General features: G+C 40.5%; 2 protein-coding genes across 4 annotated transcripts in view; both read left to right on the top strand.

Moving 5' to 3' along the window:
* The first annotated feature begins 1,007 nt into the window (after nucleotides 1-1,007).
* Tbca (Tubulin binding cofactor A) lies at nucleotides 1,008-23,015 on the top strand. 2 transcript variants are annotated; one of them, XM_076211678.1, is made up of 4 exons: nucleotides 1,008-1,134; nucleotides 11,169-11,316; nucleotides 21,183-21,307; nucleotides 22,732-23,015. In XM_076211678.1, the coding sequence occupies exons 2-4, from the start codon at nucleotides 11,187-11,189 to the stop codon at nucleotides 22,807-22,809; spliced, it is 333 nt and encodes a 110-aa protein (XP_076067793.1). In that variant the 5' UTR covers nucleotides 1,008-1,134; nucleotides 11,169-11,186; the 3' UTR covers nucleotides 22,810-23,015. The 2 variants fall into 2 exon arrangements, with proteins under 2 accessions (XP_076067793.1, XP_076067794.1); XM_076211679.1 differs by lacking the exon at nucleotides 1,008-1,134 and adding an exon at nucleotides 1,243-1,355.
* A 53-nt stretch (nucleotides 23,016-23,068) lies between these two features.
* The window catches only part of LOC143040587 (uncharacterized), a 48,928-nt gene continuing 44,700 nt past the window's right edge, over nucleotides 23,069-27,296 (top strand). For both annotated transcript variants that reach the window (XR_012967721.1, XM_076211677.1), the window contains exon 1: nucleotides 23,069-25,006. Coding sequence is in view for 1 of the 2 variants with exons in the window: in XM_076211677.1 (XP_076067792.1) it covers nucleotides 23,069-25,006 (1,938 nt within the window). In the remaining variant the exon portion in view is untranslated. The remainder of the gene's footprint in view (nucleotides 25,007-27,296) is intronic.

Below are 27,296 nucleotides of genomic sequence, written 5' to 3'. Positions count from 1 at the left end.
ACACAATTTTTATGGCATTCCTAATTATTGTAAATAATTTCTCCTTGTCCACATCAGTGACCACATAATAGCGGCTCAATAGGACTGCTCATCAATAGCCGGAACGTATGTGGAAGTCGCCAATATCAATTAAAGTGTTAATAACTTATTAGCTCTCCTGTTTACCTTCCCCGATCTAGACTCCGAGACACCTTCAACCAACACGATGATGCTCGACATACAGTATAATATGCCGACTGGTGAGTTTAGGCTCCTGATGGAAAGATATATGATAAAGGCCCGAAATTTGTAATTCATATGTTTCGTAAGCCCATAAGCTGAACTCCATAAATCAAGATTGATATGTGTATAAAAAAAATGAAAAATTTCAGCTTTCTTAATGTATAGGGTGATTATATTATCGATCTTATTGTGAGATGAATGCAGTGTATATTTCATTGCGATATTTGAATAACCATGATGAAACATTCTTACAAATAGTGCGATTTATTAATAAAATAATGATCAAGCAGATGCCTACATAATTTCAAGACATATGTAATGAACCATTACAAAGAATAAATGAAGATTATGAGTCCTCATTAATTGTATTTATATGATATCAATTCCGAGATAGCTCACCAATGGAAAAATAGATTCTTAGGTCAGATAATATGGCAAAGTCTAACGGTTACGCCTTATCACACCATGTTCTTATGGGCCATATAGCAAGAATGCCATAATTAGAACAGTCTGTATTACAAAATAAATATGTATAAGCTGAATGGGTGTTTCAAGTCTGTAATTTACATAATCCGATAGTATGGCTGTGATTCACATTTATTGATTTACATGTGTATTGTCTTGTCACCATGGGGTTTGCCGCTTAAGATATTTTCACCAATAATCCTTTTTTTGTTTAATAATTAGATTAATCTGTGTAAGTATATATGAAACATCAGGGGACACGTAGTTGTATTTTTTATATGACTAATAAAATATATGTTATCAAAGTGGAATTTGTCGTTTTACAAACACGTTTATTTATTGGTCAAAATAACAATTCGAAGCTGAAGTGCGGACTGCAACATTCTACTATTGCAAATGATAGAACCTGTACGAGAAGGGACTGACCATAGTTAAGTCGTGAATAAGGCAAGTAAATAAGTATTCTTTGATGTGGTATTAAATTTAATTGATTTTTACGCAAAGATGATGTCAATAAGTACACATAGTTTGTAAATAACTACGGCTTGGCAGAGAAAAATGTCATAAGAAGAACAGCCTTATTTGTACTTGAAATTTTTAAGGTGGGAGGTAGGTCTTAGTTTGTCATACTTCCCCAAGACTCGGCTAGAGATGAAGCTTTTCTGCTGGTATGTAGTTGCTTGAAGATTATTGTGCTCAGATATTAAGCAATGAATTAGTGGAGTTCTTTGTAGGGCATGTGTCAGTGTTCGGTTTTGAGAACTGGGAGGGGAGTATTGGAATGCTACAACACCAGATTCAGGTGTGTGGCTGGTTTTAGTAGGGTGCAAAAAATGATCTGATAATTGTTCTAATCTGAATGGCAACTGGTTTCACAAAGCAAAATTTATTTTATATTTACTTATGGTTGATGTATGATTATCAGAAATGCAATATAATAATAATAATAGTTATTGCCCAGTATCCAACAGTTTGAAATATCTCCCCAGTAGGGAGGGTTATGATGGTCATGGAAATGTAAGATAAAGATAAGAGCTATTTACATAACCTAACTCATGATGTAATTTTGGGTAAAACTCCAGAATCATGCAAACACTGATTTCAACATGAAAATTTATTGTACAACACCTAACCTAATAATATTAAATATAACCTAACCTAACATAACCATTTGAAGGAATAAGGTATTTCAAATAAAGAAAGAATCAAAAAAGTGTTTTTATGGTACTGGAATAGAACCAAATTTTGTATATTTAAGTCTGTTTTGTCCCTGAATATATTATTAGAATTTAAGTGTAAGAGTAAGCTGTGTGGTACTTATTGATTTCCCTGATATTTTGCCCTCACTTTTGATTGTGGTTGACATGTGCTTCCCATTTGGTCTCGGATCATATGTTGGACTCCAGATCAATAACCATCACCATCTCAAAAGAGAGCCAAAAATTCGTAAAGCTAAATCTGTGGGTAACGACTCATCATGTCATAGCTTATTTGTTTAGCAGTGTTTCAATAACCCTCTCCCATGAACTTCCTTGTCATTTGTCAAAGGTGCCCTTAATCATTTGTCATAGGTGCCCTTAAGCATTTTAGAAAAACAAGTATGTAAATGTTTTATCATGTGTTTTGATTTCACATATTGGGAAAATTTATATAGGTCCTCTACAAGTTTCCTTTTGCATTTGCATAAATTCAGAGAAAAGTGGCACAATTTATGATAGAATGAAATTGATATTGTCACTGACAGTTGTTGGTACAAATCCACTGGAAACTAATGGTATGCCAGCTTCAAACTGTAGGTCTTTGGGTATTTCTACAGGTGGGCAAAAATCCCAAGAGGTATCAGAAATTCAATTTCTGCCCCCCCACCCCTTGCTTATTGTTTAAAAGGGTTCAAAATTAATTTGATAATTTGGAAAAATAACATTGTATCATCCTGAACATTTACCAATCTTTAACATGGCAGGTTTTGGTAATTAGTTTTTTATTAAGTTCAATTTTTTCTTTTTAAATCCAAACCAATATACAGTTAGACTTAAGTGAACATGAGTGTTAGGTTCCTTAGCCCATTGTGCAGGACGAAATTCTTATAGAAAAAAGAAAAAAAAGTTAGGTACCCAACCCTCTCCAGACACTGGTGCACAGCACGACCCAGCAGACTATTCATATTGTGCTATTGTTAGTCTTGGTTGTGTTCTGTAAATGCTGGGATATTTTACCTATTTGTATAAATGTGAAATTTCATGCACAGTGAAGTTGTGTTGGGTGAATTCTGATAGTATATCTGGCAGTCCTAAATCTAAAAATAGTTTTACTTTAACCCAAACTTGAAATTAGAATGGGGCATGCTAGACTATTGATCAGACATTGAGTATTGTTAATTTCTGGTGAATAGTTTTGACAAGACAACAGTACCTTGTACCATGGAAACATGATGTGGCAGTTTCTGGTGCCTTATCACCACAGTGCAAATTTTGACAATCTTGACCAAAAATTGGTAACAGCCTGACTATCCTAACCTCACCTAATCTAAGGTTTGGTTATCAATATAACAGGAAAATGATGCAAAAACCTGAAAATTTTTACATCAAAAATAGCTTGGCCCATTCCTACTAAAATTACTGAAAAAGAGGAACTGCTTTTTGGTGTAATTTTTTATCAGTATTATGGCTAAGTTCATGAAAGGTTCCTTTTTTTCTAGTGCATTTCTTCATGCTGATTAGATTATATTCCATACCTTTTGTTGGTTGGTTTAGGAATTATAGCAAAATTATCATCTTAATGATTTCCCTTTAGAAACTGATGGAAGGACAACATGATTTTTATAATTTACCTTATTTTTTGAATTTTCTTGGAAACTATGGAATTGTGATGGCAGTCTTACAGAGAACACCCCACCATCATTTATTCCAACAAGTTAGAATAACCACCCATGATGAGGATTTTGGACAAACCGTAAACTTTACCAAACTATCTTTCTGGAGAAGGGACATCATATCAGTCAAAGCAGTTTTACATCCAAAATTAAAATATGCTACTGCGTATTTTAAACAGAAGTGATGGCAAAATGGCAGGGAATAAAAAAACCGTTGTATTGAATAGATGCTGTCTTGTACATATTTGTTGGAAAAAATATTAACTAATTTAAGTCTAACAATGGGAAATTGTACAAATGCAGCATAGGGAACAATGTACATCAATTGGATACATTCAGTATGAAGTTATGATTTCAGCCATAAATGTGCAACAAGTACAACAGACCTCATGTTGATTAGGACCCTTCTTGAAAAATCACCAACTATCTCACAAATGTGTGAGGAAATTGTCAAGTGATCCTGTTGGTTTGAAAAAATGTAAAAAGTTTGGGAAGATTGTTGGCAGAATTTGTATTATTTAGATTTTGAAAAGAATGTAAATATTTACTAGAAGGAAATAAAAAAAGAGTAGAGGAATGAGTCAAGTAGAGAGGAGAGGATAAAAGGAATATGTTGACATTTGTCATGGAAATGAAGGCGGTGAGCAGAATATAGATTATTTCAGTGTGTTACTGAATGTAAAGGAGGATGTGGTAATGAGACATGCCAGGGAAATGTAATAGGAGAGGAGAATAAGGCATGAGCACTGGAAAAGTTGAAGGTTTGTAAGGCACCCAAGTTAGATGGTTGTCATGCGTAATGTTTGACAAAAGGTGGAATATTCATAGTAGAATGCCTGGCAAAATTGTTTAATGTATGCCTCAAGGAAATTGATTAGAGGAATGCATGTAGGGATTTGCTAGACAGTACTAGTAAAAAGGTGGTGGGTAGGAACCTATGCCATGAAATGTGTATCAGTTGTGGCTGAAGCCATCTCCTTTGCCCAATGCACTTGGACTCTTGGGGCAGGTAACAGTCACTCCTGGGGATCAGAGAGGAGTGCAGGATTCGAACTTATGACTAAGCAAATGCAAGACCAGCACACTTTTGGTTATGACACAAGTACACACAAGTAAAAAGGAGACAAGTCTTAATGGAATAGTTTTAGAGGGATTAGCCTGTTAGGATAAATTATAGAATTCGGGGGTTAATCATCTACAACTACAAAATAAATATAACCAAGACGCTGATGCTGGCATTCTTGTATACCCACACCTCATGACACCTACATAGGTGTCATTATATGGAATAGGTTAAATGAAATATTTGAGGAGTGTGATAAGTGTTATGAAAGTGGATAGAATGAAAAATATAGAGAACTGGATTGGAAAATTAATTGTATAGGGTAGATCAGAGATTGCAAAGGTGGTTTTAGCCTGTGGAGGGAATGAATGAGGACAGACTCGCAAAAAAGAATATGGAAAGCTGAAGTGGATGGAGTGAATATGATAGGAAGACCAAGGAGATGGATGGGGTAAAGGTAGTTTTGGATGTAAGAGGAATGTCTGTTGAATCAAGAATATAGCGCTAAACATCAGAATGAATGGAAGATGGTTATAAATGAACAAAGTGTGTGGCCTGAACGGAAGTACATTTTATGTGCTCCATAAATTGTAAAATTTGATAAGGTGGAGTTGGAAAGATAATGAGATTGTAAAGATAAACCAGCTCTGGCTGTAAGGTACTTTTGTGGAGTCACCCTCTTGCTGCATTGCCGTTTGACATAAGTTGTATAGCAGGGGAACAGAGAACCTTCATTCGCATGGTGGTTAGATAAGGGAATGATAGGGATTTGGATGAGTCTTGTTCAAGTCTGCTTTTGACTTGGCTACCCCCTTTATGAAGTGGAAAAGGCCCTGGAGTGAGGTGGGGGGGTTAGATTTAAACTTTTTATCCGTGTCATTTATATTTTGGTGTTTCTTGTTTAAACAGGTTTGACTTATATGATTTTGTCTTGATGCCATAAGTGCCATGCTTGTATAGGTCATAAATTTTTATTTGAAATGAGATAGATAAATACACAATTTAAAATTCATGCTGATACTTTTGTTTCTTTAGGAATGGGTGTCAAGAAAGTGCAAGCATTTACCACTAAGTCGGTAGTATTATCCTATATATTACATAATGACAGAAACAGAAGTAATAGCTTAATGAATGTTTATGGCTATATACCCCATGTACTAGCAGACTGGTGTAATGAAATCAGTTTTATACACCCAATATTTTAAGGATTTTAGTAACCTGTTTCCCCTCTATGAACTTCCATGTATGAAGTGACCCATATGTACCAGAGGTGTAGTTTCATTTTATGATTGGAGGCTTATCTAAAAAAAAAAAAAAAAAAATCACTACTAATACTATCCCCCCTTTCTCCTACCCTTCAACCTCCTTTACTTCTGTAACTCCACCTTTCAAGTGCAATATTGTCCCTAAAGATAGAAGTACTGGTTACCAGAGATCCTTTGGTGGTTCTCAACCTGTGGAATGCATACCCCCATGGGTACATGCATGTCTTGTAGAAGGTACACCAACAGCTTTTTCACAAACAATTAATATATACTTTTTTCCAATATAAATGCCTCTGCAATTTGCCTGATAGTTATGTGCATCTTTTAGTTTATGGTGAAACTTCTTTCATAGGGTACACAAAACTCAGTTGTGACTGAGGGATTGAGAGAAGGAGGGGTGGAGAGAACTGGCATATTAGATGGCAGGTTCCTTAGGTTGGGAGGAAGGGGGTCTCCAAAAATGTTATTTTATTGCGTATCAATAGCTTTAGAGCATAATTAGCTTAGCCGCTAGTGGCAGAATTGTCTTAGCTTACTTATCTATTGATTAGCGTAACTAACCAGGGGAGATGCGTCATCAAACTTTACAGGAGAGAAGTTTGCATCTTTATGACCACCCACTACAGGAATTATGGAAAAATTGTATTCCACATCGTTTCCAACTCATAAAAAGCTGCATTTAATGCGGCTAAGCTAATTATGCTCTGCACCCCTCCCCCTCCTCCCTTGCTTCCATATTCATGTGGCCTTGTCATGTACATCACAAATCTAGTTATGCCCTGACCTAACCAAGGAAATGACTTGAGGAGGAGCATAGGAATGGCATGCTTGCAGATGGAAACTAAGTAGTGAGGGTTGGTATTGTTGAATAATAGGAATTTATGTATTTTCAGTAGGGCAGCAACCTTAGAATAACTGAATCTCAAGAAAACACACGTAAAAGAACAGAGGGTGTATTTAGATTTTGTATACTGGCTGACATATCAATGTTATTTTTATTAGTACTGATAGTTTTTACTATAATCAGATATGATTTTGAGGACATGTCTTGAGATGTCTATATATATATATTTTCAAATATAGTCGCTATATTTGTACTTTTTATGGCAAAATGAAAAACATTTAATACAAAGGGTGGAGTGGCACCCAACTTTCAAAACACTGCTTTTTTTCAAAGCAAGAGTATGAGCCAAACAAATAATGCACCAAGCATCCTGAAATTCATGTTAGATCTATATTTCAGCACCCATCTCTCAAGTCCCTATTTTCAAAATATGGAGGTGAGGAAATTTTTAAGCAAAAACACCTCAAAACCCTCCATCCTCAAATTGGTGATCAAACCATATTTTCACCTCCCATAGTAGCTGAAACCATACCAAAAACATTGTCCCACACATATCACACCCAAATTCGTCTAGAACAGCCTTTCTCAACCTTTTCACCCTTGTGTAACCTTTAAAATAAATTGCATGTTTCAAGAAACCCTTGCGCAAAAAAAACACACCATATCTTTCTCATTTTAGTTTCATTGTAATAATAGGTTAGATAGGAAGATGTCTATATTACATTATTACAATAACCAAGAATATGTCATGCGTGTTTGATTATGTTGTGTATATGAAATTAAGTAAAAAATCAAAAGTGCATTAGCTTATCTCGCTTGTTCTCATGGATTCCTTAAGGACCTTTTGCGGAACCTTAGGGTTCCTGGAAACCCTGGTTGAGAAACGCTGGTCTAGAGCAGTGGTTCTTAACCTTTTTCAGTGTCCGTACCCCTTGATATTTCAGAAAATGTTCTTGTACCCCCATCCAATACAAATACAATGCAAACATATGAAAAGGATAGTTATACAAAGCTTACTTTGATTTCTCATTGTAAATATATAGTACCATTGCACTGGCTATCATGTCTCGTACCCCCAGGTTCAAGGTTTCGTACCCCTTGGGGGTACAGGTACCCCAGGTTAAGAACCACTGGTCTAGAGACCACCCTTAAATCACAGCTTCCCCTAGAATTTACACCACACTCCCCAAGAGACTGAAACAATTCATTTACAGAAATGTAATACTGTAACTCCCTCTTCAACTAAGACTTCTCCAGGCCAAGACATGATATGACAATTAGATGCAGTTGAGACTCCCTTTACATGCAAACCTTTTCAAGAGAATATATAGGATCCAATGACAAGTACCCGTTTGTGGTAGTCTGGGAAGATGGACAATGGAGTTGTCCATTTTCAAAATATGACCATGGATTCCATTTTGCCACCTCAAAATAGTCACTGTAATGTCTGTAGATGACACTGCTTCATAGATAATCCATCAAACCAACTAGGAAACATCACCTTCACAGTGATCCCAATTTCTGGGCCTGATCTCGGCAATAAACTTGCTTAATCATTTAGAAACTTCCTGACTCTGAACTTATTATTTCTTATAACTATTATTCCACAAAAGATGGGGAGCAAGCAGAAAGTTACTTTGGAACCTATACCAGGCTCTCATACAGAGTTTGTCTGCAGATATCGCACCTATTCATCCATCACACCCACAGCCAGTTGAATGCTAGGACCTGCACACTCCATTAGCCTACACCTTAGCACAGATGCCTTTCATAGTACTCTACTGAAGACCTTGTGTGCTATAAATGGACCCATTTGCCTGGGTATCCATGGCACACTGACATCACTAAAATGTTTGCCACATCAAGAACACTATTGCCAATCCAATCTCCCACATCAATAAAACCTCCACAACCCATCAATAATTGAACAAATACCCATATAATGCTCATCCATATGACAGAAGAATAGTAGACCTGTTAGCACTGGAGACTACTAACTAAGTCATTCTCATAGCAATGCCCAACTGAGACCCCATGCTACTTCCTCAAGTATCTTTGCCTCACCTTAGCCACCTTGATGAAAGACCAAATATCAATTGAAGTCCTCTAACGAGAATCTCTCTCCTCTATCTACCCTTTGAAAAGGTGTCAACATACCAATAGTTCTTGATCAAACCATGGAATAGGTTCTGCAGAAGTGTACCAAACTGAAACAAGATCTGAATCCCTTCTCTCACCACCTCCATTACCTCAGTCTTCTCCACTGAACTCTTTGCCATCCTTGCTGCCCTACATATTATCCACAACTCCCTCTGCATCATATTTACATGAAGTGCCCTACAAACTATTTCCACCCTCAAGTCCTGCCACCAACTGGTTTGCAAAATCCATTTATGGATCATACGCATCTCAACCTAACCATAGTATCGAAGAAAGGGACAATAATCATGGAATCTCTCCAGTCATCATACCAAGCTAAAAATTAATATGTTTCTAACTTTGGCAACATCCCCTTATTCTTCAGTTATCATATTTAGATTTAAATATGTATGGTTCTAGCTTAGGCTATATCAAGAGTTTATACATCTGTATGGAAAAATGTTTCTTCATACCCTGTAGTCTTTTGCTAACATGACATCATGAAGCCCTTCCATTCGCCCATTCCTAGTCAAGATATCTCCTTTGTCTGTGTAGTTCTATATGTGTATTGACTTAATTTTGTGTGTATGTGTATTTATATATATATATATGCGATATATGACAATCTTGGATCATATGCTGGACTCATGATTGACAGATATTACTTTCCTTAATGATAACTGAAATCTTGTATATTTGTGTTTATGCATTTTGTTTTGCTCGCTGTCACATCTTCAAAATTGTGGAGTATATTATTTTTGACATTTACATAATATTTTATTCATCAGAGAGACCATGTCTTCCAGAAGTGATTATAGACCATCTTCATTTGTTGTACATGTACTTGTTAACTGAAGTAGTGTGTGACATCAGCCATATGGAAATCTAAGTTGACACCCTTGATAAAGGAGTTGATTGGATTGAGTTTCCCTGTTGGACAAATGGATAGTGAATTTTTACTCAAATATTTATTAGAAAACAAAGGTAGCTTGTTATAAAGAGGCATGAGCAAGTATGGGAAGATGAGAACAGAAAGAAACGTTGGGTTTAGCCATCTGACTGAAGGTATCTCTTCACTGAGTATAATTACTGTGAATGCTGGAATAGAAAGAAAAATACATGCAGCAGCAGCAGCAGCAAAGGGATTGAAAATAGTTTGTGTCAGTTGTGTTAATGGCATTAGATATTTAAGGTCCTTACTTGTATATCAAGTTTCAACATTGCTTTATGGTTTATAAAACAATATGTTTGTGTGTGTATCCCCAGCAACTCTTGAATTATTGTAAGTGGATGTCTTATTGAGGTCTTTAGTTGTACTACTAAACCATTTTTAATAACTAAAGGAAATTTTTTTTCAAACTGTTGCCTTATATTTTAATGACTGAATATCAATTATATTTTAATGACTGAATATCAATTTTGTTGGAATAGAAACTATTTTAAGAATTACCTTTCCTTTTTGTTTTGACTTTTCTTCCATGTTTCACCTGGAAAAACTGTCATAGCAGATGACATAAGTATTGATATATTTTTATAAATATTGCTGTCAGGATTAATCTATGCTTACTATATATTTACTCTATTTGTCATTAATTAAAATTAACACTCATTTCTTTGTGGAGGTAGAGGCCCAGAAAACAGGTCTACATCAACTTTGACTATATTTACCTTATTTCTACATAAGGAGAGCTGATAAATGGCAACTACTCCCCTATTCATCCTATCAGCTGGGAACATAAAAACAGGCCCACATTATATAAATATAGACAACAGTCTAACATTTCTTTCCTGAGAGATCTTTGGGACCAGTTCTTGCTAATGTGGAGCTGCAGGTTTCTAGATTATGAAACCTGATGTAGCAGTTGTGAAATTGAATGTACTATAAAGACAATGGCTGGCACATATTTCATATTAGTGGCATGTCACTCATTCTTGAAATTATTACATGATATATATTGCTTCAGGTACTTATACTTTCATTCATTTGCATTCCTGTGTAGTGCTAAATTAGCTTGAGACCAACACAAGTTAAACAATGAGGTTGGCCTCCATTGTTAATCAAAACATGTAGAGCATTGCAGGTCATCAAGTGAATTGGGTTTTCAGTGAGTGGAGCCCGAGATAAGTTATTGAAGTTAGCATAAATAGTGACTGGCACCTTTTTATGTCAGTGATTTTTTCTTATAATTCATACATGATGTTCATCAATTTAGGCCTTTAGATTTGTGCATTCCTGATTAGTTCTAAATCAGCTTGAGACCAATATAAGTTACATAGTGAGGTTGGCCTTCATTGTAGATCAAAACACGTAGAGCAATGGCGGATCCTCGAGTGAAGCAGCTACGCATCAAGACTGGGGTGGTGAAGCGCGTGTGCAAGGAGAAGGGTATGTACGAGAAGGAAGCTGAGCAAATTCAGGAAAAGATTAAGAAGATGCAGGACGAAGGTAATGATTCTGCAATATTGTCTCGCTTTAATAAGTCTGCTTGTTTTACTTGGTGATGGATGTGTTGGGGATACACAGCTTACATACATGGTTTAAAGATAGTTTTTTCTGCTTTCTCATTGAGATTATTTTCAGTCCACCTGTGGCTAAAATTCAGTACATCGGGTTTAACCATCCAAGTGCACGGGGCACTCCCTCAGCCGAGTTAGCACATACAAATAAACCGGAATAACATTTTGATTATCAATATTATATTGAAGGGATTAATAGACTATACTCCCCCTCAAACTAGTGGTTTCCTCTCAGGTCAAGTAAATTGTCTGATCTTGCCCACATAACACCACATAAAACACCTGTGGTTCCCAGAGAACCAGCTGCGGAGATAACACATTGATTGATAAATTCCATAATGTATTTCTAGGTCTGAAAGGAGTTAATTTCTCCTTAAACTTTGTGAAGAATTCCCCCAGCATTGTAAAACAATCACCTTGTATAGTATATTCACCAGACTAGATTTTATTACATTAATGTTGTAATGAAGACTGTATAACAGGAATTTCTAATAACATAATAAGAGCACATTGTCTGTCCATATTTCGCATGATGATTGATCTTGTATAGAGGTTTAGTTATATCACTGGTTTATTATTACACTGTGTGCTTTTTCTGTGTTGCACATTCTGGCACTTTTAATAGTAAACAATTGTTAATTGCCGTTGTGTACATTTGAAATATTGTTGCAGACAGCAGGCAATTTTACTTGGTTTTATTCCTAGCTTAAATATTATCAGTCAAATGAGACGTTTTGGTCTGCCACTTGTTTAATGAAATTGTCAGATATTTGCCACAGCAGAATTCTATAGTGCCCATTAGTAATGTAGATTAAATGTAATATAATCTTACATTTGTTTTATCTATTATTATTATTATTTATTTATTTATTTATATATAATATTATAAGTGCTATTCTCATTTAAGATATGTGAAAGTGGTGTAATTATGGAATTAATATTAAGAGTTATGACTTCAGTTTGCATACCCCTATATACATACCATGTAGTCTGTTTACAAGAAGCTAAAAATTAAACTCTACTAAGTGTTACAAGAATGTTGACATTGTATATGTTCTGCAAAGGAACAAACAAGTGTGGAAATCGGGTATGGATGAAGATGAAGCACCACACCATTGCAAATGGTCTGTTGGCAATGATTAAGGCTGTGTTTCCATCGAGAGAGTCTCGTCAGATTCTCATCAACCGTTGTGTTTGGTAGAAACGACTTTGGTTACAATCTTTCGTTTTTTCAATCTTCAAATGTCAAATTGGCCTTGCGTCATGTATTGAGAAATTGAATGGCGAAATGAAAGGAGCTAAACCTTCACAAATGTTAGACAGATTGTTCAAATGTTCTTAGGGAAGTCTAGAATGTTGCAAACAGTCTTCTTCCAGCTATTCGAATTCACAGCATTTGACGAGAATCGGCCCTGACTCGCTCGATGGAAACGCAGCCTAATTGCATGTCTTTTTATAACTAATATTTATTATATTTTTGGGAAAAGCTGTTAGGTATAATGTGAGAGTGGTTGAACCTTACATCACACCGTTCTTGTTATTTTCTAATTGCTTTAAAGCAAACAGGTTTCTTCCAGACCTGTGAGTATGGTTTGTGTAAGTGAATAATTGTCATTATTTTCATACATTTTTTGCATTGTTGGGCTCTACATCCTCCCTCCAACCTATCCACCTCTATCGCTATCTCTCTCTATCTCATATTCTACCTCTCTCTCTCTCTCTCTTTTTTTTTTTCCCTTCTCCTCTCACTTTCTCTCTTTCCTCCCCTCCCCCTCCCTCACTTTCTCTTTCCTCCCCTCCCCCTCCCTCACTTTCTCTTTCCTATCTCTGCCTCCTCTCTCTTCTCCACCTCCTTTTCCTCTCTCTTCCCCAGCCTCCTTCCTCTCACACACTCTCTTTCCCCTTCTCTCCTCCTTTCTTTCTCTTTCTCCCCTCTCTCCTCCTCTTTATTTCTTCTCCTTTTCCCTATTTTTCTCCCTCCCCCCTCTTTTTCTCCCTACCCCCTCTTTTTCATTCCCTCACCCCCTCTTTTTCATTCCCTCACCCCCTCTTTTTCATTCCCTCATCCCCTCTTTTTCATTCCCTCTTTACCTCCACCTCTTTCCTCTTCATCCCCATCTTTTTCTTTCTCCCTCTCTTTTTCTTCTTTCCCCCTCTCCCCCTCTTCTCTCTCCTTCTCTCTTCCCTCTCCCCTCCTTTCCTTCTCTCTCCCCCTTCCTTTCTCTTCTGCTCTCCACATCTTGTTCTTTCTCACCCCATCTTTCTCTTCTCCCCTCTCCCCATTTTCTCCTTATCACCTCTCTTTTTTACCTCTTTTCCCCACTCGTCTTCTTCCTGTTCTCCATACTCTCCTCTCGTGGCGACTTTTTCTTTTTTTAACTTAAGTCTGTAACACTTGGAACAGACTGCCACAGTTGAACCATTCCAAAGTTGTTTTAGGCAAGGTGCTACACATTAGAGTAAGTACTAGTGGGAATCCTCAGTAACCTTTTCAACGGTACCTCCTCCATATGGGTTGTAAAACCTTTTGAGGTACTGAGATTCCTTGTAATTCTCTAACCCCCCTCTCTCCCACCTCCTCCTATCTCCCCCTAGCTTCTCTCTCTCCCCCACTTTTCCCCCTCATTCCCACCTCTTTCTCCCCATCTCTCACACCTTTCCCCATCTCTCATACCTTTCCCCCTCTCCCCTTTCTTCCAGTCTCCCTCTTCCTCTCTCTCGCCTTCCTCTCTCTCACCTTCCTCTCTCTCTCTCTCTCCTTCCTCTCTCTCTCTCCTTCCTCTCTCTCTTTCCTTCCTCTCTCTTTCCTTCCTCTCTCTCTTGCCTTCCTCTCTCTCTTGCCTTCCTCTCTCTTGCCTTCCTCTCTCTCTCTCTCTCTCTCTCTCTCTCTCTCTCTCTCTCTCTCTCTCTCTCTCTCTCTCTCTCTCTCTCTCTCTCTCTCTCTCTATCTCTCTCTCTCTCTCTCTCTCTTGCCTCTCTCTCTCTCTCACTATTTTGCTCCCCCCCTCTCTCACTGTCTTGCTCTTCCATATCTCTTTCCCTCATCTCTCTGTCTCTCCTCTCTTTCCCTTATTTCACTCTCCTCTCTCACTCTCATTTCACTCTCCTCTTTTGTCCACATTTCTCTCTCTCTCCTCATAATCCTACATTTCTCTCTTCTCTGTCTCACTCTCGTTTCTCTCTATCTCCCTCCTCTCTCTCCTTTCTCTCCCTCATCTTTCTCCTTTCTTCCTCCATATTTCCCCCCTCCCTCCTTTCTCCCTCATCATTGTATTAGAAGCAAGGTATTATTTGTAGGTTGTGTACATTACAAGTGATTCAGACAGTAGAGTATTTTATTTATTGCTTAGGTAGGGTTTAAGTAATAGAAATTTGGATAAATTTTAGGTTAACAGGATTCTACAGGATTTGTCAGTTGACAATGTTGGAGAAGGTATTAATTATTTCCGGTTGGGTGTTGGCTAGATTTCACCCAGGTTGAAATTGATGAATATCTTCTGCTTCTGGATCTGTATTTAGAAATAAGTAACCATTTCTTGTGCCCACTATGGTAGTTACATATATTGGTTGAATATATTTAAGGAAGGTAATGGATTCGTACAATTTCGCCCAAATTTGTGTTTGTTTTATTGAGAGGTAGTAAGGATATATGGGTCTTAGTATGATGTTGTCGTTTAATCAGCAGTGTTATGTTCATGTACATGTGGGTAAGTGCAATGTGAATTTTGTAGAAGCTTTATTGATTTTACTCACTTTGCCTAATGATCTTGTTTGAGTGTGTTTTAGTACATGCATTACACAACCAGATAATCCAGTTTTACATTTGTGTATGTAAAGCAAAAGGTAAAGGAGGCAAAGAGGAGAGCAGATGTGAAATGGGGTAAGAGTATGACAGAAATTTTTGAAAGTAATAAAAAGATGTTTTGGAAAGAAATTAAGAGGAAGAGGAGGCGAATCAAGTACAGAAGAAAAGGTAAAAGGTGCAGATGGAGAGATGATAATGGAAGAGAAGGCAGTAAGGGGAAGATGGGCAGAATATTTTAGGGAGTTGCTAAATGTGAAGGAGGATAGGGAGGGAAAGATAGTTGCAGTGGGAAATGCTAAGAAAATGACTGTGATGAGTGAGGAAAATGGAGGAGAAATAAAGAAGGATGAAGTGAAGGCTGTTGTTAAGATGATGAAAGCAGGTAAGGCACCTGGTCTGGATGGATGCCATGCAGAATGTCTAAAAAAAAAGGAGGTACAGTGATGGTGGACTGGCTGGTGAGGTTATTTAATGTTTGGTAGAGAGAGGGTAGAGTGCCGGAGGACTGGAGGAGTGCCTGTATAGTTCCACTTTACAAGGAAAAGGGGACAAGTGTGAATGTAGTAGTGTCAGAGGGATTAGTTTGTTAAGTGTAGTTGGGAAGGCTTATGGGAAGATCTTGATTGAGAGGATTAGCAGAGGAACAGAGGGAGTAATTGGTGAGGAACAGTGTGGACTTAGGACGGGTAGAGGTTGTGTAGATCAGATCTTTGTGCTAAGACAGATATGTGAGAAAGCTATAGGAAAGGGGAAGGATGTTTTTTTGTCTTTTATGGATCTGGAAAAGGCTTACGATAGGGTAGACAGAAAGGCACTGTGGGAGGTTATGCAGATATATGGGATAGGAGGAAAGCTTCTAGGAGCTGTCAAGAGTTTTTATGAGAGTAGTAGAGCTTGTGTCAGGATTAGAAATGGAGAGATTGAGTGGTTCGAGGTAAAGGTGGGACTTCGTCAAGGATGCGTTATGTCACCCTGGCTGTTCAACTTATACATGGATTGGGTAGTGCGAGAGGTAAATGCAAGGGTAGTGGGTCAGGGATTGGAGATGGTTAAAGAAAATTGAGAAAAGTGGGAGGTGAGCCAGCTGTTGTTTGCGGACGACACTGCGCTTGTGGCAGGATCGGAGGAGGGATTGAGGAAGCTGATGACAGAGTTTGGGAGAGTATGTGATAGAAGAAAGCTAAAGATAAATGTGGGTAAAAGTAAGGTGATGAAATGTACAAGGGGTGAAAGTGGCAGTAGACTGGAAGTGAGCATTAAGGGAGAGCGACTGGAGGAAGTGGATAGTTTTAGATACTTGGGTGCAAATGTGGCAGGAAAAGGTGGAGTGAAGGTGGAGGTAGAATGTAGATTGAGAGAAGCGAATAAATGGCTTGGTGGATTAAAGAGTGTAATGCGGAATAGACATTTGGGAATGGATGCTAAGAGGAGACTGTATGAAGGAGTGATTGTGCCAACAGCACTGTATGGGGCAGAAACATGGAACATAAGAGAGGAAGAGAGAAGGATGTTTGAATGTGTTGAGATGAGGTGTCTGAGAAGTATGATAGGGGTTACTAGGCTAGATAGAGTGAGAAATGAGGAGGTGAGGAGGAGAACAGGGGTGGAAAGGGAGTTGTTGTTGTTGTTGTTGTCGTTCCCTAGACTGTCTGTCCGAGCAGTCCCGTCTCCCCAAGGAATGCCATAGCCGAAACTGGGTTTTCCCACAAATCCTTTATAGAGCGTATGTTGTGTTGTTTGCGTGCATGATTGTGTATAATGCAGTCTTCCATTATGTGTTGTATGGTATGGGGTGAAGTGTTACATCCTGGGCAGCTGTTCACAATGCGGTCATCCAGCCTCTTCTGGTAGCTCAGAAGTGCTGGGTGGTGACCGCACCGCAGTCTGGCCAAGTGGACTCTGTCCTTTCGTGGGAGAGAGGATTCAGAAGGGTGGATATCAGGGGGTCTGGCATGCAGCAGTGTGTTGTCTTTCAGTGTGTTAATGGAGTGGTGAGTGATATGATTATGAATATGTTTCTGGAGGCTGGTATTTGGTGGTTGTGATACAGGTCTTTGGGTGTTGTTTTAATGTTTCTTGGTGTGTGTGTTTGTGTTCTATGTAGTGTAGCGGGTGTGATGTGTTTGTGGTGGCTGCGGCAAGTGTTTGTGTGCCTCTCATGTCGAGGTGGTCCTTGACTTTGAGGACTTTTGTTTCATGGTGTAAATGGTCTGTAGGTGTTGTATTTGTGCAGCCTGTAATTGTTTTTAGGGCTTTGTTTTGTATGATTTGAAGGGTGTTGTGGTGTGTCTCACTGAGATTAGGAGCCCATGCAGGACTCGCATAATTCAACACTGAGCGTATGCATTGTTTGTATATTGTTATATTAGTTTCTTTGTTTTGTCCAAATGTTGTTCCAGTGATTGACTTAAGTGCGTTAAGTCTGGGTGTGCATTTGTTTTTTATGTTTGTGATGTGTTGTTTGAAAGACATGGATGTATCGTATGTTACACCAAGAATTTTCGGTGTGTTTGTGTGTGGTATTAGAGTGTTGTTGATGTAGAGATGAGGTATGTATTTGTGTTCTTTTGTCCAGTTGGTGAGAAGTGTTGCTGTAGATTTGGTTGGAGCTATTTTGAGTCTGTTTGTGATGAATCATGCATGTGTTGAGTGTGTCAAGGTATGGCTGGATTAATTCTGCAGCTTTGTCTGTGTTACGATGTGTGCATGTGATTGTTATGTCGTCTGCGTAGGAAGAGCTTTGTATTTCTGAGGTGTCTGGCATGGGTAAGTCATGCATGTATAGATTAAATAGTGTGGGGGATAGAACCGAGCCCTGTGGTACTCCGTTCTTAATGTTTCTGATGTGCGATGATTGGCCATTATATGACACATAAGCATTCCTACCTGCCAGATAATTGGCCAGCCATCTTTTGGTGTTATTGTGCATGTCTGTGTTATATATTTTATTTGTTAGGTTGTGGCGGAGGATAGCATCAAAAGCTTTACTAATGTCTAATGTTATAAGAAGTGTTCTTTGGTGGGGCCTATCTGAATTGATGCCATCTAAAATTCTTTGTGTGAGGTTTGTCAGAAGAGTGTTTGTGGAGTGTAGTGGCCTAAAACCGTGTTGTGAGTCAGCAAGGGGAATATATGGTGTGACAAGTTTAAGTATTAGGCATTCAATGACTTTAGAGGGGGTGCAGAGAAGTGTGATTGGGCGGTGCGATGTTGGGATTGTTGGGTCTTTGTTCGGTTTTGGAATGGTGATTATTTTACCATGCTTCCAGATGTCGGGTATAGTGTTGTGTGAATAGCTGTAGTTTGCAATGTTTGTGAGTGCGTGTATACCATGTGGTCCAATGTGTTTTAGGTGGATGTTGCTTATGTTATCAGGGCCACAGGCAGATGAGTGCTTGAGACTATGTATTATGAGTTTTGTCTGACTGTCTATGAAGGGTATATAGTCTGAGTCTGTGGGAAAGTCTTTCTTACGTCGAATGGTGCGTCGGTCGTCAGGGTGAGAAGTGAGATGGCTTGTCTGTGCAAAATGACGTATGAGTGCGTTTGCTTGTTGTCTGTTTGAGGGTAGATTATCTGTTGTTGTGATTATTGCTGCGTGAGAGCGTGTAGTGTTACTGTTGGATAGTGTAATGCTGTTGAGTGTTTTGTACAATTTGCTGGTGTTTGTTTTGTGATCAAGTGTATTGATAAAGTTTTGCCAATTTTGTGTTTTTTGTTCGTGTATTTTATTGGCAATCACAGTGTTTAGTGTTTGTATTTGGTTTGCTCTGTTTTGAGGGATAGGTGTGGGGGTACCGTGTTTAAGTGTGTCACGTTGTCTGATGAGGCCTTGGATTTCTGGTGTGAAGTTGGGGTTGTGTGATTTTCTGTTGCCTCTAGGGATGTATCTCTTGTCTGCATTTTGTATGATTGTATTAAAAGTGTGCACAGCATTGTTTATGTTTGTGATTGGTGTACTGTTAAGTGTTTCAAAATGTTGTTCTGTCTCTTCAGTAAAAGCTTCCCAGTTAGCTCTCTTGTAATTGGTGTAAGTGTGTCTGTGGCCAACTGGGGTGCATCTTGTTTTGGTGGTGATGATGATTGGAAGGTGGTCAGAGCCAAGGGTTCCGACCACTCTCGATGATGTTGTTGGGGTTAGGCAGGGGGAGCAAAAGGTGATATCAGGAGAGGAGGGAGTGTAGAGGGCTTGGTGTGGGATATGTGTATGATTATGTGTGTTGTTCATGATAGTCAATGAGTCAAACTGAGTCTGTATATCAAGCCCTCTGTCTGTGTCAGGGTTGTCGACATACCAGGCAGACGACTTGGCGTTGAAGTCTCCACCCATGATCATGTTGGGGATTGAGGCTGGTTGGCTAAAATGAGGCCTGAAGGTGTCTGGAACTGTGGGGGATGATTGGGGGGGAATGTACATGTTAACTATTGTCAGTGTTGATTTGTTGCCTGTGCGGATTCGAATGGATTGGATTTGTGTTGTGTTATCTGTGGTAGGGAGGAGAATTTTGGTTGTGGCACTTGTGTCCACAAAACAGATGGAGTGGAGGATCAGGGTGATGAGTCCACCGCCATAGCCGTCAGTCCGGTGTTGTCTGATGGTGGTGTAATTATGAAATGATGGTGTTTTGTGTGAGTGTCTTAGTTTTGTTTCTTGTAAAATCGCAATGTGTATGTTGTGTTGTTTAAGAAAGTGTTCAAGTTCATGTTTTTTCGTGTTAATACCGTCAATGTTGTGTTGTAATATGTTGATGTTGTGTGTTTTGTATGTGTTGTATGTTGCCGTTTGGGGTAGAGGTTGGGGTGGTAGTGGGGAAGGTGTAGGATCTGGGTCAGGGGGGGGGAAAGGAGAGATCGGGGACAAAGGAAGGGGAGTACTAATCGGGGGTAAGGGCAGAGGGAAATTGTGAGTGGGTAAGGGTGCTGGCTGTGGTTGGGGAGGTGGGAGTGGAGTTACTGGAGGGCAGGTAGAACATGTCCAAGTGTTTGTGTATTGGTTTGTGTCAGCAAGTGTTGTACAAGTGAGGTGGGCCCAGTTTTTGCACATATTGCACTGAACTGAGCCCTTTGTCTGTCTGCTCGAAGTAATGGGTTTAGAGCATGTTGGGCATGTGTATTTTGTGGTGGGCCCAGGATTGCTCTCTACATCTCCAGCTAAAAGTAGAAGAAGAGGGGTGATCTCCAGAAAATCACCCCTTGGTACAGAAAAAACGTAATATTGCATGTTGGGAAAAAGGATTGTGGTACTCCCCAAGGTAGGCGTAGTTGGGAGATAGGGTTGATGAAATAGTATTAGGATGGTTTGGACACATGGAAAGAATGAGTGAAGAAAGACTAGTAAAAGAGGTATGGAAGGCAGATGTGGAGGTAGTGAACATGAGGGGACGTCCTAGGATGAGGTGGATGGATGGGGTGAAGGGGGCTTTGGGGAAGAAGGGAATGTCTGTTGAGGAAGGACGGGAGAGGACAGAAGACAGGGGTGAATGGAGAATGGTTGTATATGGATGATGTTGTGATGCATGAGGTGGAATGGGTGGGGGGATAGGGGGTGAGGTAGTATGTGTGAGCAAAATTTGACGCAGCCCGAAGGGATTTCTCCCCGTCTTCTCCTTTTGTGCATGGGGGGACGGAGAGGGGGGGGGTTGCCGATTTGATGAAGCGGCCTTGCTGTGGATGTGCTGTATCTTGCGACACTGTTTCTGACCCAGGGCAGTGGACAAGGTGCAGGGATGACCCGTCATCCAGGAGGTGCTAAGATAAGAGGGAGGTGTGGAGGGGTGTGGAGTGTATTCAGGGATGGAATGGGTGGGAATGATTTTATGCCTTTTCCTATTTGGCTACCTCCCTTGTGAGGGGGAAAAAGCATTGGTATATGTATGTATGTATTTTTTAAGTATATGATTATGTGCAGGTCTGCATTGTATGGAGGACATTATGCAGTTTTGTCTTTGCACATAATTTAACGAAATGTTTTTTCTTTTTTCTTTTTGCAGGTCAGGAGTTGTACTACATAAAGAAACAAGATCAGTTGTTACAGGAAACTCTTACTGTCATCCCAGATTGCCAGAAGAGGCTCAATAATGCGTATCAAGATTTAAAGGCTCTGGTGGAGAATGAGGTAATGTTACGTTAACAAAACTTATGACTAACCCTCCATTCCTGTCTCTTGTGTGTCTGATTTTGTCTCGTGCAAGATAATAACATTAACAGGACCCACCACTCTTATTTATTTCTATTTTGCATAAATAGGTATAATTTTATTACACTACCTCTAGTAACACTACCCCATTTGGATTTTACACTGTTAATGGAGGCCTGCTGTTTTCTGTCACTAATCCATACTCCAATTCATTCAAACACTTTTCGTCCCATGCCATAGGCCTTAATTTTATACCGTGGTCTCTGTTGGAGCACCTTGTTGAATGCTTTGCTAAAGTTGAGGTATATAATATTGTAACTATCATTGTTATCTGCTGCCTTGTAGACATTAGTGTAAAAGGATAAAATATTAGTTACACTTGACCTACCCTTGGTGATCCCATGCTGTGAGGCACAGATACTATTTGCAATTGATGATTCCAGCATTTTACTAATACCCGACATCAAGCTAATTGGTTCGTAGTTGTGCATAGAAGATTTATTGCCCTTTTTGAATACAGGAACAATTCCTGTCCCAAAGAAATAGACATGAATCCAGTGACAAGTGGAGAAGAAACTTTTGGTATATAGATAGATATATATTCGTGAATAGCTGGAGTCCAGTATATGCTGGACTCGTTTGCCAATTTAATCCAACGTTTCTGGAATGTAACGGTTACTGGGGTTACCTGTCCCAGTGTACAAGGGAGACCCCCTTTATATTGATTTTCTATTGCTACCATTGTATCACCCTGAAGACGAACCCCAGACAGGGTTCGAAACGTCAGAATAAATTGGTAAATGACGAGTCCAGCGTATACTTTCTTCCAAAGATAGATAGATATGTATCTGGGGATGAACACGAGAAAACTGTAGGAAGGGGTGATTATGACCACAACACTGTATAGGGCAAAGACTTGGAATTTAAGAGAGGCCGAAAAGAAGACCCAAGGTATCCCCCAAGAACCAGGGCTATCAAGAGGGGGTTCGGATATACTTACCTTTTGCTGATGGCCTGGTCCTTGGGAATATCTTTCGTGGACTTCTTGACTGCATTAGTAGATCCTGCCACTGGCCTTTATTTTGAACTCTTGTGTAAATTCTTTCTGACTACTGTAGGTGAATACACTTTCCAGTTTTGATATTTTTACTGCTTTGTGCACCATGATGATAAATTTTATTCTCTCTATTCATAATGCAAGTTTCAAATTTTATATTATTCTGAGTCAGATGTTTGGAAACCATTTTGTTACCTGATGTAAATAAGAGCAAATAAGCTTGTTCTTTTCACATCCTTCACAAGTTTTACATTATTTTGAGTCAGATGTTTGTGAACCACTGATGTTGGATGTTGATAAGAGTGAACTGGCTTGTTCTTTTCTCACACAAACTTATCTTTGGCAGGTTGAACTAGAAGAAGTGGAAGAATATCAAGCTGCTAAAACAGTTCTTGAAGAAGTTGCTTCACACGTCACGGTTTAAGATAGCTACCTCATACAGACACAATTGAACATGTCAATCCCATGTGATCTTTAAGGCCTTATACAAAATGCCACTTGGAAATGTTGATTGGTTTTTATATATGAAGATTAGTTTAATGCAATGAATAAGTACTTGGCATGCTTAGATAACTGCTAGTGTAAGGCACAGTGACTACTAATACATTGATGCTTGAATGTGATAACTGTGATTCCCTCTTGATTAAGCTAAACTAGCGTTGCACATTTGTTACTCATTAGAAATGTCAGGCCACAACCTGCAAGCTGGTGGTGGCATGGGTGGTTGGGAGCAAGGGAGCGGAGCGTATCCGTATCAAGATACGTATCAAGATACATATCCCCCCCAGGCCGACTTCTATTCCATGAACCGGCCTCTTCAATTTGGGGGTCCCAGTGACGGAACTGGGGGAGAATATCCCTCCGACATTCCTCAGCAACAACTTCCGTACATTCCAGGTGGTGCACCAGGTTCGAAATATCAGAACGCACCTTTCCCCAATTCCGGGCAGTACCCTGCACATCCCCCACCAGGACAAATGCAGGCTGCCGAGTTAGATCACATACAACCCCCACAACAGCAACCATCACATCCTTTGCCATTCCACATACAACCACCACCACCGCCTCCGCCCCCGCCTCCACAAACTCGCATGCAGCCGCCACCGTCTCACGTACAGCCGCCACAACACTTACAGCCTCCTCCACCACAACACATACAGCATCCACCACCACATCCACCACAACCCCCACTACCACATCCATCACAACCCCTACCACCGCACCCTGCACAACCTCCGCTACCGCATACGTCCCACCCTCCACCTCAACCTCCAGCACAGCCCCCTTTAGCACACCTGTCACAACCACCACCACCTCCACCACCACCACAACCACATCATAAACAGCCTCCACCTCCACTTCCAACTAAATCTCCTCAACACCACACACAGGCTCCACTGCCACACATGCAAGCTCCACCTCCACATATGCAAGGCCCACCACCACACATTCAAGGACCACCACTGCCGCCACCATCTCATACTCAGGCTCCACCGTCACACCATGCTCAAGGACCACCACCACCCTATACACAAGTTCCACCTCCACCTTTCACACAGGCTCCACCTCCACCCCATCCACAAGCTTCACTTCTACCACCCCACACACAAGCACCTCCACCTCATCATATTCAGGGCCCACCACCCCCACATATGCAAGGTCCACCACCACACCACATGCAGGGTCCACCACCACATCACATGCAGGGACCACCTCCACATATGCAGGGTCCACCACCACATCACATGCAAGGCCCACCACCACACAGTATGCAGGGCCCACCACCACACCACATGCAGGGGCCTCTGCCACACCACATGCAGGGGCCACCGCTGCCACCGCACCATATGCAGGGCCCACCGCCACATCCCATGCAGGGCCCACCACCACACCACATGCAGGGACCACCACTGCCACCACATCACATGCAGGGCCCACCACTACCACCACACCACATTCAAGGCCCACCACTACCACCACACCACATGAAAGCACCACCACCACAGCACATGCAGGGCCCACCACCACCCCATATGAAAGGCCCACCACCGCCTAACACCCAAGCCCCACCGTCGCACCCAGCACAAGCTCCACCACCACCCTCTACGCAAACTCCATTGCCAAAACTTCCACCACCAAAACCCCCACCACCACAAAATGTGAAAACCTTGGCAGCACACCACCCAGACCCCCCACCACCACTGCCACCACCACCATCATCTAGCACACAATCTCCAGCAAACCCTTGCTCAGTCACACCACCATCGCTGCATTCTCCTCATCAACTTCCTCAACACGTGAAAGGAAGTGAACAGAGTGAAAAGAACCTCGGAAGTCAAGATTATCTACTAGCCAGCCATAGTGTAAATTCTGAAGGTGAAAGTCAAAGCACAGGAGAGAATGGGGCTATCGGAAACCCTGAGCAAGAGACCATGGATGATAGTCCAGAGGACCAAAGCATAGAAAACGTCGCTGCCTTTAATTTCGATCTGAAAATTTATGACTCGTGTAAAAAAATGTCAGGAGATGAAAAATGGATAACAGATTGGCTCCAGGAAAGATCCATTAACAAGAATAATTCGTCTGTAACATCGGAGGCAAAAGTCATCAGTTGTGTAAAAGTAAGTTTTTTGTTATGAATATTAGTATTTTATCATTCCAAAAGCTTTGCTTCCAGAGTGTGATTTGCATAATTCTATTCAATAAACTTGATCTTTTTAAGATATTCTATTGAGTATCCTGAGAATATGAATGACTGTTTTCAGATGAGGAGTTTGGTGTACAAACTGTGCTAGTAATGCTTCTAGTTTTTAAGTTTGAATTTGTACTTCATTTCTTCAGTGAAGGCACTGGTCTTCATTCTCTTTAATTTTCCTAATGAATAGTATAATTTCATTTTCATATTCTAGTTAAGATAATACATACATATACCAAAGGCTTTCTACCCCTACAAGGGGGGTAGCCAAAAAGAAAAAGGCATAGAAACCACTCCCACCCATTCTATTTCCTATATATTCCACTCCCCTCCACCCTTCTCCCTCCCTCTTATCTTGGCTCCTCCTGGATGATGGGTCATCCCTGCATCCTGTCCACTGCAGAGGTGGAAAATGAGTGGCATATACGGTTTACCAAAGAACAACGGAAAGGTTTGGATATGTGGAAAGGATGAGTGAAGAAAGACTAGCAAAAAGAGTGTGGACGGCAGGGATGGATGGGATGAATTTGAGGGAGAAGATTAAGAATGAGATGTGTAGATGAGGTGAATGGGGTCTTGAGTAAAATGAGGAATGTCTGTTGAGCAGGGTAGGGAGAAGGCAAGAGATAGATTTGAGTGAAAAATTGCTCACCACCCCTCCCTCCCTCTTTTCTTGGTTCCTCCTGGATGATGGGTCATCCTTGCATCTCACCCATTGACCTGGGTCAGAACCAGTGTAGTAAAACACAGGACATCCACAACAATTCCGCTTCATTTAATTGGTGACACTCCCCCCCCCCCTCGAACCCCTCATGCAGAAGAAAAGAAGAAGATGGAGAGAAATCCCTTCAGGCTACAACAAAATGTCATTCATTCATACTCCCTAACCCCCCCATCCCCCACCCACTCCCTTCCCTGCATCACATCACATCATCATCCACACATAACCATTCTCCACTCACCCCTATCTTGTCTTCTTCCTTCCTTCCTCAACAGACATCAACCCCCACTTTCCCAACACCCATTTCATCCTTGGTCTTCCCCTCATGTTCATTCCCTCCACCTCTGCCTTCCACAATTCTTTTATTAATCTTTCTTCACACATTCTCTCCATGTGTCCAAACCATGCATATACCAGAAGGCCCTTTCCTTGTACAGTAAGTCCTCATTATACGGTACATATGTGTTCTTGAAAACCTTACCACAAATTGAAATTACCACCGAACCCATTATAACATGTAATAATAGGATATGGCAAATGTACCTTCTCCCTGCTCTTTCCTCTTCAAAACGCGAGCGGATACCGTATCAGTGAATTTTTCTAACCGTAAATAGAATCGAGGATAGTAATTACCAAATACTGTACCGTAACTGTGAATTTACTGGATAAAGAATTACCGTATAAGGAGGACGCACTGTATAAGGGGGGGAATGGCTGAGGCAAAGCATAGACCCACAATACCCATCCAGAAACCCATCCATTGTCTCTCACTTTGTAACTCCTTGCGAGTGAGCGGCCATCCCTGTCCCACACCCACTACTTGAGTTAGAGGCATTGCAACAAGACACAAAAAACTGTACCTCCACAGCAGGACCCAACATCCAGAGCTGGTTTTATCTCCACTGCTTTGTTACATAGCAAAAGCTCCTCCCCACCCTCATCTATTCAAGAAATATATACATACATATATATACCAAGGCTTTTTCCCCCATACAAGGGGGGTAGCCAAAAAGAAAAAGGCATAAAATCATTCCCACCCATTCCATCCCTGAATACACTCCACACCCCTCCACCCTCTCTTATCTTAGCACCTCCTGAATGACGGGTCATCCCTGCACCTTGTCCACTGCCCTGGGTCAGAAGCAGTGTCGCAAGACACAGCACATCTACAGCAAGGCCGCTTCATTAAATCGGCGACCCCCCCTCTCCGTCCCCCCATTGCATAAAATGAGAGGACGGGGAGAAATCCCTTCGGGCTGCGTCAAATTTTGCTCACACATACTACCTCACCCCCCATCCACCCGCCCATTCCACCTCATGCAATCACAACATCATCCATATACAACCATTCTCCATTCACCCCTGTCTTCTGTCCTCTCACGTCCTTCCTCAACAGACATTCCCCTCTTCCCCAAAGCCCCCTTCACCCCATCCATCCACCTCATCCTAGGACGTCCCCTCATGTTCACTCCCTCCACATCTGCCTTCCACACCT

The sequence above is a fragment of the Oratosquilla oratoria genome, chromosome 29 (genome assembly GCF_046742065.1).
Source record: "Oratosquilla oratoria isolate Oo_2021 chromosome 29, ASM4674206v1, whole genome shotgun sequence".
Classification (NCBI taxonomy): domain Eukaryota; kingdom Metazoa; phylum Arthropoda; class Malacostraca; order Stomatopoda; family Squillidae; genus Oratosquilla; species Oratosquilla oratoria.
This window is presented reverse-complemented; position numbering and strand designations above follow the sequence as displayed.

What these genes read in the sequence shown, in the direction of transcription:
- Tbca (XM_076211678.1), top strand. Translation starts at nt 11,187, where the DNA reads ATGGCGGATCCTCGAGTGAAGCAGCTACGCATCAAGACTGGGGTGGTG. An exon ending in TAAGAAGATGCAGGACGAAG is followed by an intron (nt 11,317 to 21,182) that starts GTAATGATTCTG and finishes TTCTTTTTGCAG; the next exon opens with GTCAGGAGTTGTACTACATA. An exon ending in AGGCTCTGGTGGAGAATGAG is followed by an intron (nt 21,308 to 22,731) that starts GTAATGTTACGT and finishes TATCTTTGGCAG; the next exon opens with GTTGAACTAGAAGAAGTGGA.